Source organism: Pangasianodon hypophthalmus, chromosome 2, assembly GCF_027358585.1.
Source record: "Pangasianodon hypophthalmus isolate fPanHyp1 chromosome 2, fPanHyp1.pri, whole genome shotgun sequence".
Taxonomy (NCBI): domain Eukaryota; kingdom Metazoa; phylum Chordata; class Actinopteri; order Siluriformes; family Pangasiidae; genus Pangasianodon; species Pangasianodon hypophthalmus.
The window spans coordinates 16,147,363-16,160,386 of NC_069711.1; the positions used below are offsets into that span (position 1 = coordinate 16,147,363).

Sequence of the window (13,024 nt, forward strand, 5' to 3'; positions counted from 1 at the left end):
TACACGCATACTGATGATAGTGGGTTGTTCCGTGTCGTAGAGAGACTACTGGCTTGGGGTTGGGCGGAGTCAGATAAAATCCAGCTCCACCCCCTGGACTTTTGGTTCAGTAACAGATGAGCTCTTTGATTTCGGGAATTTAATAGGTTTGGGACCCGCCCCAAAAGCATGCGCGTGCGCGTGCGCGTCACCGGTGTTGTCACGGGAACTCCAGGAGGAAGTGAGATACGGAAGGAAAGCATACAAGAATTAGGATACAAATACAAATAACTTAAGTCAGCCTAATTTGGCAGCTTTTTATTTGACACACGCGAGAAAAGTGCACAGTGTATTGCAGCCGGACATAATTCCAGTACTTTAACAGTCACTTTAGAGCCTGGGAAAGTAGACTGCTCTTGAAGAGGAAAGAAGAACAGAAGTAACAGGTTTGAACACATCAGACACGTCTGGCAGTTAACCTGTATGTGTTTGTTTTGTAAAAGTTCTCCACTCTGTGCATCGAGTGTTACAGAAAGTCATAGTTCATAGGTCATACCAAAACAGGTTTTTAGTCTGAATGTGTGACAGAGAGACTTACCATCTTTATGTTACCACATAAGGGTTGCTTACTCTGCAATAAGCTTTAGAACATTAATCTCTAAGTTCCTCTTAAAACAAGGTGTTGGTAGCATTAAATCAGATTTGTCCTTGATCTGTCCTCCAGGCAGTATGGCATCCAGGAAGAAAGTTCTTCTAAAAGTTATCATACTTGGGGATTCAGGGTAAGTGTGTGTGTGTGTGACATAAGGAGAGCTATTCTTGTCACGAAGTGATTTGTAATTTTCCTGATATACTATTACTGAGAAAACTATATAAAAATTCATTTTCTTAACTTCGGTCTGGTGCGAGATAAGAGCCTCGCATATTACATTGAACATGATGGAAATTCCAGTTTCCTCTTTCAGTTCTCTCTTTTTCTCTCTGTCTTGCTACAGTGTTGGAAAGACATCTTTAATGAACCAGTATGTTAACAAGAAATTCAGTAATCAATACAAAGCGACAATAGGAGCTGACTTTCTTACGAAGGAGGTGATGGTTGAGGACAGACTTGTTACTTTGCAGGTATTCTGTCAGAAATACACTCTCATTCGATTAACACTAAATTTATAAGTAAAACATTTTCATGACAAAGAATATTGCTGCCTAATATCAGTAGATACAGAATGTACTCATATGGGAATGTGAATCTGAATGTGCTCAGATTTCTTCAGTCTCATAGTGACCGAATGAGCTGTTTGTCTGTGAGAGATTTCAGTCATCCATAGTCACTTACAGTGTGTGGTAGTATTAGTGTTTGGTGATGGGCTTGTAACTATTATAATCTTGACTGTTATCTTGGATAAGTGGCAAAAAACAGTTTCATCATTATAACAAGTGCCACTTCCTTGAGTAGCAAAATGTAACGTTGCAAGCCAGAGATCTGGTACCTTTTGTCTCTAAATGTGGCCAAGAAATGCCTACTTAAAGAGGAAGAAGCCATTTGACTGGTACTGCAGTCCATAAATCACTGACTTTGAACTGATTCAAACAAAAACCTTAATACATTTTGAAAACACGATGCTGTGCACTAGTTTTAAACGCAGTATAAGACAATGTTTTGCTTCCAAAAATAGCCAATCATATTGCAATATTCTGAAGCTTATGACAAGAAGTCTGTAGCTAAGACTACAAGACATGTGAACTCCTTCCACATGACCATGTCACCAGAAGTCAACTAGATAAATGTACACTGTGTGGCCAAAAGTATGTGGACACCTGACCATTGTAACGCTTGGCTGAAAATAAGGGTGAACTGTCCGAGCGTGGGGAAAACAGTGAGCCAAAAAAAAAAAAAAAAAAAAAGCAACGTTGGTATACCCACACATTTAATGAATGGTCCACAGATGGCACACTCTCTCCATACATGGAGGAGAGTGATGGAGAGTACAAAGGAAAACACTCTGAAGTGTTACAATAGAAATAAGAAAATAAAAGGGGTTATAGAGGCAGTCTATGGTAAAGCAGTCACCTTCCCTTACCCGCACACATCTCAGTGCGCCACACACGCCTGCATCTGTCTGATAGACAGATACACTGACTCCCACACAGACAGCGCACAACACACAATGTAAAAGGGAAGTGTCTTAAAGGCACAATACTACACAATTAGCTAGCTATAGTGACCGTTACACCATCATACCCATATGTGAGCCTTCCCCAAACTGTTGCCACAAAGTTGAAAGCACACAATTGTATAGAATGTCTTTGTATGCTGTAACATTAAGACTTCATAACAATGCACCTGTGCACAAAACGAGGTCCATAAACACATGGTTTGTCAAGGTTGGTATGGAAGAACATTTTGGAAGAATATTTTGGCTGAATCAGCAAATCCCCACAGCCATGCTCCAAAGTCTAGTAGAAAGCCTTCCCAGAAGAGTGGAGGTTAATATTAATAGCAAAGGGGGACTAAATATGGAATGTTCAACAAGCAAATATGAGTGTGATGGTCAGGTGTCCATATACTTTTGGCCATACAGTATATATAATTATGCCATATAAAAATTAATTGCTGCATTACTCCTTCAAAGTGCAAAATGGAACCTGATCATGTTTCCTCTATCAGACTGTGTAAATATGTATCAGAAATTCTGCTAGAACCAATACAGTTCTTGTCTCTGTCAGATTTGGGACACAGCTGGACAGGAAAGATTTCAGTCTCTTGGGGTGGCATTTTATCGGGGTGCTGACTGCTGTGTGCTGGTGTTCGATGTTACTGCTTCAACAACATTTAAGACTCTGGACTCCTGGAGAGATGAGTTTTTGATTCAGGCCAGTCCTCGTGACCCAGACAACTTCCCTTTCCTGGTCTTAGGCAACAAGATTGACCTGGAAAACAGACAGGCAAGTAACACATTGGCCCAACTGGAAGTGTTTGTGATATTGAACAGGTCTTTGTGAAGCTATGAGGTCTTTGTGAAACCCACAAAGAGCTCCCTTGTCTAAACAGGGACCAAAGACCATGTTTTTCAAAATAATTCACTGTACACCTAGCATAATTTGCCCTAATGTGTATCCAAGTCAAAAAGAAAAATACAAAAGTCCTCTTTACCAAACAACACACAACATTGTATAATACCATCTCATTATGAAATCATTGGTTTAAATGTGAACAAATTTTAAAATGTTGAAGAGAATGTGCAGTGTAGCTGTGCCTGTCTGCCATATTCTTCTCATTTGGAGTACTTATTGTTGGTTGATTGATTAATTGTTATTCTGATATGCCCGTTCCATGCATGTCTTTCAGGTGACAACAAAGCGAGCACAGGCATGGTGTCAGAGTAAAAACAACATGCCATACTTTGAGACCAGTGCAAAAGAGGCCACCAATGTTGAACAGGCATTTCAAACCATTGCACGAAATGCTCTAAAACAGGTTAGTAGGATGCCATTTTATTATATTCACTGCCCACTGACTTATTTGACCAGGTACATTTACCTATGCATGTCACTATCTCTCTCCTTCCCTCTAGGAAACAGAAGTTGAGCTGTATAACGAATTTCCAGATCAGATTAAGTTGGACAGAAATGGCAGCTCCAGCTCTTCAGCTCAAAGCTGCAGCTGCTAACACTTGTGTACACAGACACTAACAAGCTCTGTTAAACGAAAACAGATTTGCACACTCTACTTTTGCTCTTTTAGACTTTTACTTCATTACACACACAGACACAGACACACACACACAATGTATGTATGTATATACAGTATATGCCAAAATTGTTGAATTTTTAAATTTAAGCAATATTTTAAATAAATGCAAACAAATCATCATTCTTGAGAAACTTTTCCTTTGTTCTCAGTCCACATGAACTCTGATGTTAACTTTAATCATGTCCTTTTTGCCTTGGAACACAGGGATATGCTTACATGTAAATTTCCTTTGTCATCCATCACCATGGGAAAAACCAATGAACGTTCAACATGAGAGACAGATGGTTCTTGTACAATTCAAATAATTTATATTAAAAAATAGGGGAGGGGGTGGAGCGCATGGTGGCACAGTGTTTCCGCCTTGCAGCTCCACAGTCCCAAGTTTGATCTTGAGCTTGGCTTATGTTCTGTGTGCCGTTTTGCATGTTCTCCATTCAAGATTCAAAGGTTTATTTGTCACATGCGCAGTTGTAGCTGGTCCAAAGGTGCAGTGAACTGAGAAGCGACAACTCCGAAGACTGTGCACAACAAAATATTAAATAGACTATACAGACAGTATACAATTGATATATGTAAGGTATAAGGTAGGGGGGGGGGGGGGGGGGGGAGTGAAGGACGACACACAAACACATCTGAAAAGGTATGTATGCATGTATGGGTATACCTATGTAATTATGTGCATACACTAGATCAGGAGTTAAGATTCTGATGGCTTGGGGAAAGAAGCTTCTCCTTTGCCTCTCAGTCCTGCTATGTGGTTCCAGAGGTGCTTTCCAGACCACAGCCACCAGAACAGTCTGTTTCTGGGACTATTCTCCTTTCTGTGTGCAGGGGGGAATGTGCTTATGGGTCCTGGTAAATTACCAGCCATTTCAGACATGTCAAACTTTGATTTGGCCCTAATTGTGCTTAATGGTATTTTTCACTGTTGATATATTTTTATTATTATTCATTCTTTCATCTTCAGTAACCTTTTCATCCTAGTCCCAGTGCAGGATCCTAGTCTCAGAGCACATCCTCCAAGCACTCGATCCTAACGTGCAACTTCATCTGGCAGGATTTCATCCGGCCAACAAGACTGTAGGGATGAACAGGAGTGTGTGTGAATGTGTAGCCTGTTAGGAAGCACTACGCAGCTGGTGAACGCCTGCGTGCGTCGGGAGTGTGGAGGCGTGTAAGACTGCGCTATAGGCCTCTTGTAGAAACGCCCCTGATTTTGAAACACCACAGGAAGCTAAAACAGGAAGTTTGCCAGCACTCAGCCACGTGATGGCGTTTTATGTGCTTGTTTAGAGAAATTAAACCAAATATATTTTGGACGTCTTTTGTGATCTAGTTCAAACTAACCTCTTTTCCAGTAATTTACACATTTAACGTTCATCGTCTGTCGCCAACTCTGTGCGTCTGTGTACAGCTTCATAATAACTGGTGCTGTAAGTCGCCTCCCCTACTCGCTATTGCGTGCTATGTGCGGGGTGAGAGCTTCTGTTTCTCCGCATTTTTCCGAGTGGCGCAGCTCATGTGGCCTTCCCGCACAGCACTGAGCACGGCGTCGATTGCACTTCCAGTGCAGAACGATCAGGATGCGAATCTGGCCAGAATGTGCGAGATAACAGATCTCACACTAACAGCAAGAAACACAACTCGAGGCATGCACCTGCTGGCAATGTTGTTGTTCTCAATCACGTCCGCGCGTCGTTGATTAAATAGCGATCATCCTCACCGACATCAACGTCTCAGAGCGGAGTTAAAGAGCATCTCAGAGCTTCAGAGCGTCAGGGTTAAGCATGTCTGCTCAGGCGGAGGAAAGTGCACCAGAAGCAGCGCCTGCAAAACCTGCAAAACCTGTGGCCAAGAAGAAGAGACCCGCCAGCAAAGCAAAGCCTGCCTCTGCAGAAAAAAAGTACAAAAAGAAGAAGGGTAAAGGGCCCGGAAAGTACAGCCAGCTGGTGATCGAGGCTATTCAAACCTTGGGCGAGAAAAACGGCTGGTCTCTTTTTAAGATCTATAATGAGGCGAAGAAAGTGAGCTGGTTTGACCAGAAGCACGGGCGCGTGTACCTGCGCTACTCCATCCGCGCGCTGCTGCAGAACGACACGCTGGTGCAGGTGAAGGGGCTGGGCGCCAACGGCTCCTTCAAGCTCAACAAGAACAAGTTCACCTCCAGCACCAAGAAGACCTCTGGAAAGCCGAAGAAGACTGCGAAACCGGCCAAAAAGCCAGGCAAAAAAGCAGCGGAGAAGAAGAAAAGCGTCAGCGGCGTGAAGAAGGCGACTCCAGCCGCCAAGAAAACCTCCAAAGCCAAGAAAGCGGATAAAAGTCCAGCAGTCGCTGCCAAGAAGGCCAGCAAGCCCAAGAAAGCTAAGCAGGAGAAAAAGACTGTTAAGAAAGCTTAAACTGTGTGTAGTGTGCATGCTTGAAGCTGTGTTAAAAGTACTTCCCTGACTGGAAGCACTGCGCTGCGTGTAAATAAGCCTCCTGCCCGCAGGCTTCATTAAGAAGGATGTGCACAGTGTTTTACAGTGTACTAGTCATATTGTTCTCACTGTTTTACTCATGAAGACAAATGTAAATACCTGTACAAAATACCTTTTGTAATGTCTGCGCGTTTGTTACTATTTCTTTTCTACTACTAGTTAAGATTAATTGCTTATGGTTTCTTTTTAAATAAAATAGTAAAAGAAAAGAAAATGCTTGGTTCTTCTGCAAGCTGGTTTTTCAGTTTAAAGTTCACATTTTGTAGATAAGCTTGTGCATGTCTGCTGAGAACTACAACAACTATAGAGCAAAGATGTCTTTGTGCCTTTGTCATTCATATGGATGCTCAAAAATCCCTAATTTTACATTCAAGTTATATATATTTTTATATGTTTAACTTTTACATCAGGACTGGTTTTATTTTGCCAGCACTATTTACAAGTATTAAACATAAAAAAAAACAAACAAACAAAAACAAACAAAACTAATGCTTAGAGGTATAATAAACTAGCTGTATGAGGGAGAGAAAAGCAGTATCATAGACATAAACAGTATAATGTACAGATACAGTAATAATTGGTATTATGATTTGCATTATGATGCAAAAGATACATTTGTGCAGAATGATACTGGGTTGTGCAGAGCGATGGAGTTCTGTGCCAATATAAAAAGAAATAAAATAAACAAAGAAACGGAAATAACGTAACATTTAAAAAATGAGCTTAAGCATATAGATAAACGGAAGAAATGAATGCTGAAATAATACATTTACGTATTTCTTATACATTATTGTGTAAGCATACATTGTTATTCTTTCCATCTATTTTTTAAAATAATTATTTTATAGCTAAAATAAGTATGGTACTTATGAATAGTTTGGCTTGAGCTGTTTGGTATTACGTCTGTGGTCTTCCTGGACACCCCCATGCTAACTCTGTTAGTGGTATCGCCCACGGAGCGACGAGGAACACGGAAGTGGTTCGCTGTTTGTAGCATTTCCGCTTTCAGACAAGAGCCGGAAAAGAGAAATGGTAAGAAAATCACATTGCAACAAATTATTTACTTTGAATAGAATTAAAAAAAAAAAACATTTAGTGCTTTCGTCAATGTGCGCATTATTATTATTTTTTATATTCTAATAATTAAGTTCAAGTGATCATCACATTAGCGGTTAGCTGCCTAGCGAAATCATCCCCACCCAAGTCAGCTTTTCTGTGGAGATTACCTCAGCAAGAATATACAGGAGATGGCTAGCAGCTGTGTATGACTGTCTGCTGACTTGAATGTTCCTGCAGTAGAGTACATCCTGCATCACCAACCCATCACTAGTACCTTTCTTATAGCAGGTTACACCATTATTGCTAATGTGTTATTAACTGATGCTTTATGATGTGAGATGGTTAGCTCCAGTATTCTGCAAAAGTAGAGCACTGGAGTATTGCTAGGGATTAGGGTTCCTATGGCAAAAAAATATTAACACTTTTTCACTCTACTGTAAATGATCCATCATATTTAGTTTTGCTCTTTTGCTAAAAAGCTAAAAGGTGTCTACATGTTTTGCGAAAAATTAAAAGAACAAACATTTACAATGAATCAAGGCATTTAACTAAGAAAATGTGAGATAATACAATCATATAGCGGTACAAAAAGATTTAGAAGTGAATTACAGTAAAAGTACTGACTCCTTACCATACTCAGAAAAGTGCTTCATGATACTGATATGATATTGGCATGTCTGAGACAATAGGATAGACTTATCTGATGTTACCCTCGAGTGTTTGAGTAGAATAAACAGTGTGGGATCATATGAGGAGCAAATCTGATCATACACATATCAGTAGTTTCTTGAGAACTTCCTCTTTCTTGTTGAACTTGAAAGTAATTGTCAGTGACTTATTAAGTACATACACAGTTGCCCAAGTTTCATTCATTATTCATTCATCTTCAGTAACTGCTTTATCCTGGTCAGGGTTGCGGTGAAACTGGCGACTAACCCATGATCACTGTGTGTGAGGCGCAAATACCTTCACAGAGCACCATGCACATACTCGTTCACACCATTCATACCATGCACACACTCGTGCACACACTCATGCACTCTCTCATGCACACCTAGGGGCAATTTAGTGTAGCCAGTCCACCTACTGGCATGTTTTTGGGAGGTGGGAGGAAACCAGAGAAACCCATACAGACACAGGGAGAACATGTCAAACTCCACACAGACAGTAAGCCAAGCTCAGGATCGAACCGGGGACCCAGGAGCAGTAAGGTGACAACGTTACCCACTACATCACTGTGCCACCCCTTTAATGGCCCACCAGGGTACAAACTTTCAGTGAATGTATGGCCCTGCTTCCTGATTAAAAAGATGTAGTTTCTCCACAAGGTGGTGCTGCGTATGCATGTAACAGTGATTCTTTGCCTCAGTGCCACAACTGTGTAAATGTTATTGATTGCACTGACATCATTCTTTGAAGACTAATATCCAGTAGCACATTAAATGCATTAACTTATTTTATACAATTGAATCAAAGTTGTACTTTCAGGTTTGGCTTTTAAGCAGCTGATGTTTCAGATTGAAGTTTTGTTACCATTCTCATGTACATGACTGAATAAGATTGATGCCCCTGGGACCTGAAGTTGTGAAATATGTATGGATTTAGCAGGGTTGTACAGCATTTCAGGAATTTGTGTACAAGTTCAGGCCTGTGTAATGTGACAGAGAAAAGAACAAGTGTGAGTATGCAGACAAACTCTGGGTGTGTATTTGGTGGGCTCACCATAAGCGAGCTGTATATTTGGTAGGAGTGAATGTAGTCTGGTTGAACGCTGTTGTAACAGCTGGCTACCTCCACCCTTGTCATGTTTGTGTGTTTCACTGCAGACAGCGACTCTGCGTCCATACCTGAATGCAGTACGAGCAACACTGCAGGCAGCTCTCTGCCTGGAAAACTTCTCCTCACAGGTGGTCGAGCGCCACAACAAACCCGAGGTTGAAGTCCGGTAAGTATGCTTTTAACCTAGAGTTTTTGTCAAAGCCTGGTTGAGCACTTCAGTGCTTTTTTATTTTTATGTATAATGTATATTAATAACTTTATGTGTAAAACACATCTGTATTTCTTATCTTTATTCAACATAAATAGCACATTGGTCATTTCCTGGATTGCTGTTATTTTACATAATTTTATTTTAGAACTGTATATTTATAGTGCTGTATCTGCCCAGTGTCTAGCAGTAGTGTTTTGTTGCCCCCCGCTGACTGGCAGTGTGTTTGTGATTGTGTGTGATGTAACAGGAGCAGTAAGGAATTGTTGCTTCAGCCAGTTGTGATTAGCAGAAATGATAAAGAGAAGGTCCTTATAGAAGGTTCAATCAACTCTGTTCGTGTCAGCATTGCAGTAAAGCAGGTATTAAACTATCATACATCAGTTTTACATTCCTAGACACTTACATTTGTAGTTGGTTTTGGAGTAGTAGCATTAATCTGTAGAAAGCATCTCATGTATTCATTTCTATGATTTTATGGCAGACTTTATACCACAGTAATGTAGTTTCTAAAACATTCACCACTTCAAACATGGGCTTAATAATATGAATGTTAGTGTTAAAAAAATTTTTTTCAATAAATATGGCCCAAAACCACCTACCTTCATACAAAGAGGCAATTTGACTGACACAACAAATGACCAGTCACAGACCTAAGTAGCCATTACACACAAGATTGTGTTATTTACTCACCAGTAACAAACTTTAATAACTTTGCATGATTTTTTTTTTAAATCGTGACTATATTTAGATCTCGGTCCAAAAACTCATTGTGTTGTGGTATTCAAAAGTTTATTTTCCGGCTGGAAACCAGTGGAATGTGCATATGCATGAATGTATGGATGTTGCCACCTGATTCTGAAGCTTGTGGCCAGAAAAGTGTACATAAGATGTCAGTTCTATGTCCCATGGGCAGAGTTTCTGAGGCTGAAACTTTGTGAATGTTGACTGTGCTCTGATTGGTCTTTTCTAGGCTGATGAGATTGAGAAGATTCTGTGCCACAAGTTCATGCGCTTTATGATGATGAGAGCTGAGAACTTTTTCATTCTGCGGAGAAAACCAGTGGAGGTGAGATATGTGTAAAGTACATGGAGAGGAGAAAAGCATACTGATGAAAGTAATCACAGGCCATATATCTGAACTGATATCTCCTTTTTTACTTCAACTCTGAGTTGTAGGATACATTGAGTTGCCAATTCACCAACCATGTAGGTTCACTTTGTAGGCATCAGTGAGTGTAACTACATGGTAGGTGTACCTAATAAACTGGCGACTCAGTTCATGCTGAACAGAGACAGATTGTTTGGTTTTTGTGTTCTGTTCAGTAAACATGAGTATTAGGTTATAAAAGTTGGTTATATGTTAATATTTATAATGAAGGCTATACTAAATTTATATGAGATTAGAAAAAGTGGAGAATTGATAAAGTAACATCACTTGCACTGTAACGCCTTCTCTTGTTTCTCACTCCAGGGCTACGATATCAGTTTCCTCATCACTAACTTTCACACAGAGCAGATGTATAAGCACAAGTTGGTGGATTTTGTGATCCATTTTATGGAGGAAATTGATAAGGAAATCAGCGAGATGAAGCTGTCAGTCAATGCAAGAGCACGAATAGTTGCTGAAGAATTCCTCAAGAATGTGAGTGTGTTGTCTGGTTCCCTAACACACACATAATCACACCCATTTGTCATAATTAGTGCTTGGACTTTTTTTTAATTAGTGCGTGCATTTTTTTTCTGTGTGCGGCTTTAATTTATTTTTATTATTTGCTAATTACTAGCGGTAATACATAACTGCAGAATTATTGAAGTTATTGACTCATTCATGCAATTATCTAATCATCCAATCATGTGGCAGCAGTGCAATGCATAAAATCATGCAGATACGGGCCAGCAGCTTCGGGTAATGTTCATATGAAACATCAGAATGGGGGAAATTGTGATCTCAGTGATTTTGACTGTGGCATGATTGCTGGTTCCAGATGGGCTGGTTTGAGTATTTCTATAACTTCACACACAACAGTCTCTAGAGTTTGCTCAGAATGGTGCAATAAAGGAAAATCATCCAGTGAGCAGCAGTTCTGCAGACGGAAACACCTTGTTGATGAGAGAGGTCAAAGGAGAATAGTCAGACTGGTTCGAGCTGACAGAAAGGCTACAGTAACTCAGATAATCACTCTGTACAATTACGGTGAGCAGAAGAGCATCTCAGAATGCACAGCAGAAGATCACATTGGGTTCCACTTCTGTCCGCCAAGAACAGAAAGCTGAGTGCAGTGGGCACAGACTCATCAAAACTGGAGAGTTGAAGACTAGAAAAACGTAGCCTGGTCTGATGAATCTTGATTTCTGCTGAGGCACACAGATGGTAGGGTCAGAATTTGGTGCCAATAGCATGAATGCATGCACCCAACTTGCCTTGTTTCAACAGTCCAGTCTGGTGGAGGTGGTGTAATGGAGTGGGGAATGTTTTCTTGGTACACTCCCAGTGACCAGATCTGAATCCAATAGAACACCTTTGGGATGTGGTAGAACTGCAGCATGAAAGTGCACCTGCAATATCTGCGGGAATTGCGTGATGCAGTCATGTCAGCATGGACCAGAATCTCAAAGGAATGTTTCCAACATCTTTTGGAATCCATGCCACGAAGAATTGAGGCTGTTTTGAGAGCAAAGGGAGGCTCTACCTAGGATTTGTATAGTGTCCCTAATAAAGTGCTCTGCGAGTGTATTTTTTTTAGAGTAAGTGATACTGTCTGTTTTGTAGGTTTGTTTAAAGCTTTAGTTCATACAAAACCAAAGTTCAGCCCTTTTTTGAGAATAATGTCTCCTGGAGTGTTTAGGTCCTAACATGCAAGCCTAATTTTTCACCCCTGATAATCTTGACCAGTTGGATCTTTTATGACTGTCTTGTAGCTGAATTTCCTGAGATGAGATTAACACTGACTTGAATTTCCTCTTTTTTTTTAAATATAGTTTTAAGGAAGTACCTGCTCACCCTCAGCACACTGCAACACTTCACCATGGTCAGCATAAGCAGGGTGGAGGTTTGGGGCCTTGAAAGTCAAGCAAGCAACAGAGAGTGAGAGAGAGGACACAAAGTGTGTACATCAACATGGAGCAACATGGACCAAGTGGATTCAGGGCATGTGTCCTCGCCACAGGACTGAATTTGGAGTATTGCAGAGATCTCGACCAAAAGCACTCATGGAATTCAAAGACTCTCTGTACTGTTCAGCTGTACTGTTCAGTAGTTATTAAAATTGCATTATTAATCCTCTTGTGCCAACTTAATTTGCTTGCTTGCTAACTTGCTCCAAAAACATTCTATACTACTTAATGATCTTTTCTATTAGTAATTTCCACTCATCTCTTCCCTTCTACAGTTTGCCCCTTTAAACTCATCATTATTTTTTATAGTTAAGTGCTCACAATGCTGCAGTATGGATTCACCTCATCTTCCTCCATGCTCATGAATCATGATATGCATAGATGCTGAACAAACCTTTAATATCAGGGTGGAAGTCTTTAATGTTCTTGAGCATGAAAGGGAAAAAAGAGCCAATGTTCCGATAATATAAACTGTGTTAATGATCTTGAATTATTTGTAAAATATATGTATATTGTGTGCATAGTGACATTTTCATGTCTGATTTTGATATATTGACCTTCACGCTATTGCACATGGATTACACAAGACCTTATTAGTTGTAGAGACAAGATTGAAACAGTTATGATGAATAAACATCCCTTTATTGCTTGTAA

The 13,024-nt window shown here is 40.2% G+C and overlaps 3 protein-coding genes across 4 annotated transcripts; all 3 read left to right on the top strand.

Moving 5' to 3' along the window:
* Nucleotides 1–61: 61 nt before the first annotated feature.
* On the top strand, nt 62–3,850 carry LOC113527941 (ras-related protein rab7). Of its 2 annotated transcripts, none has more exons than XM_026916248.3 (6): nt 62–460; nt 704–761; nt 975–1,101; nt 2,704–2,922; nt 3,326–3,454; nt 3,552–3,850. In XM_026916248.3, exons 2-6 carry the CDS (start codon nt 709–711, stop codon nt 3,645–3,647), a joined length of 624 nt encoding a protein of 207 aa, XP_026772049.1. In that variant the 5' UTR covers nt 62–460; nt 704–708; the 3' UTR covers nt 3,648–3,850. The 2 variants fall into 2 exon arrangements, with proteins under 2 accessions (XP_026772049.1, XP_026771972.1); XM_026916171.3 differs by having other exon boundaries at nt 88–425.
* A 969-nt stretch (nt 3,851–4,819) lies between these two features.
* On the top strand, nt 4,820–6,421 carry LOC113530143 (histone H1.10). The gene has a single exon (XM_026919974.3). The coding sequence runs from the start codon at nt 5,518–5,520 to the stop codon at nt 6,124–6,126; it is 609 nt and encodes a 202-aa protein (XP_026775775.1). The 5' UTR covers nt 4,820–5,517; the 3' UTR covers nt 6,127–6,421.
* A 682-nt stretch (nt 6,422–7,103) lies between these two features.
* arpc4 (actin related protein 2/3 complex, subunit 4) lies at nt 7,104–13,024 on the top strand. Its single transcript, XM_026929639.3, has 6 exons — nt 7,104–7,239; nt 9,093–9,211; nt 9,504–9,615; nt 10,227–10,322; nt 10,728–10,898; nt 12,236–13,024. Exons 1-6 carry the CDS (start codon nt 7,237–7,239, stop codon nt 12,239–12,241), a joined length of 507 nt encoding a protein of 168 aa, XP_026785440.1. The 5' UTR covers nt 7,104–7,236; the 3' UTR covers nt 12,242–13,024.

Excerpts from the sequence above, each read along its gene's own strand:
- LOC113527941 (XM_026916248.3), top strand. The coding sequence starts at position 709 with ATGGCATCCAGGAAGAAAGTTCTTCTAAAAGTTATCATACTTGGGGAT. Across the intron at positions 762-974 it reads ATCATACTTGGGGATTCAGG|TGTTGGAAAGACATCTTTAA; the intron begins GTAAGTGTGTGT and ends GTCTTGCTACAG. Across the intron at positions 3,455-3,551 it reads CACGAAATGCTCTAAAACAG|GAAACAGAAGTTGAGCTGTA; the intron begins GTTAGTAGGATG and ends CCTTCCCTCTAG.
- LOC113530143 (XM_026919974.3), top strand. The coding sequence starts at position 5,518 with ATGTCTGCTCAGGCGGAGGAAAGTGCACCAGAAGCAGCGCCTGCAAAA.
- arpc4 (XM_026929639.3), top strand. Across the intron at positions 9,212-9,503 it reads AAACCCGAGGTTGAAGTCCG|GAGCAGTAAGGAATTGTTGC; the intron begins GTAAGTATGCTT and ends GTGATGTAACAG. Across the intron at positions 10,323-10,727 it reads TGCGGAGAAAACCAGTGGAG|GGCTACGATATCAGTTTCCT; the intron begins GTGAGATATGTG and ends TTCTCACTCCAG.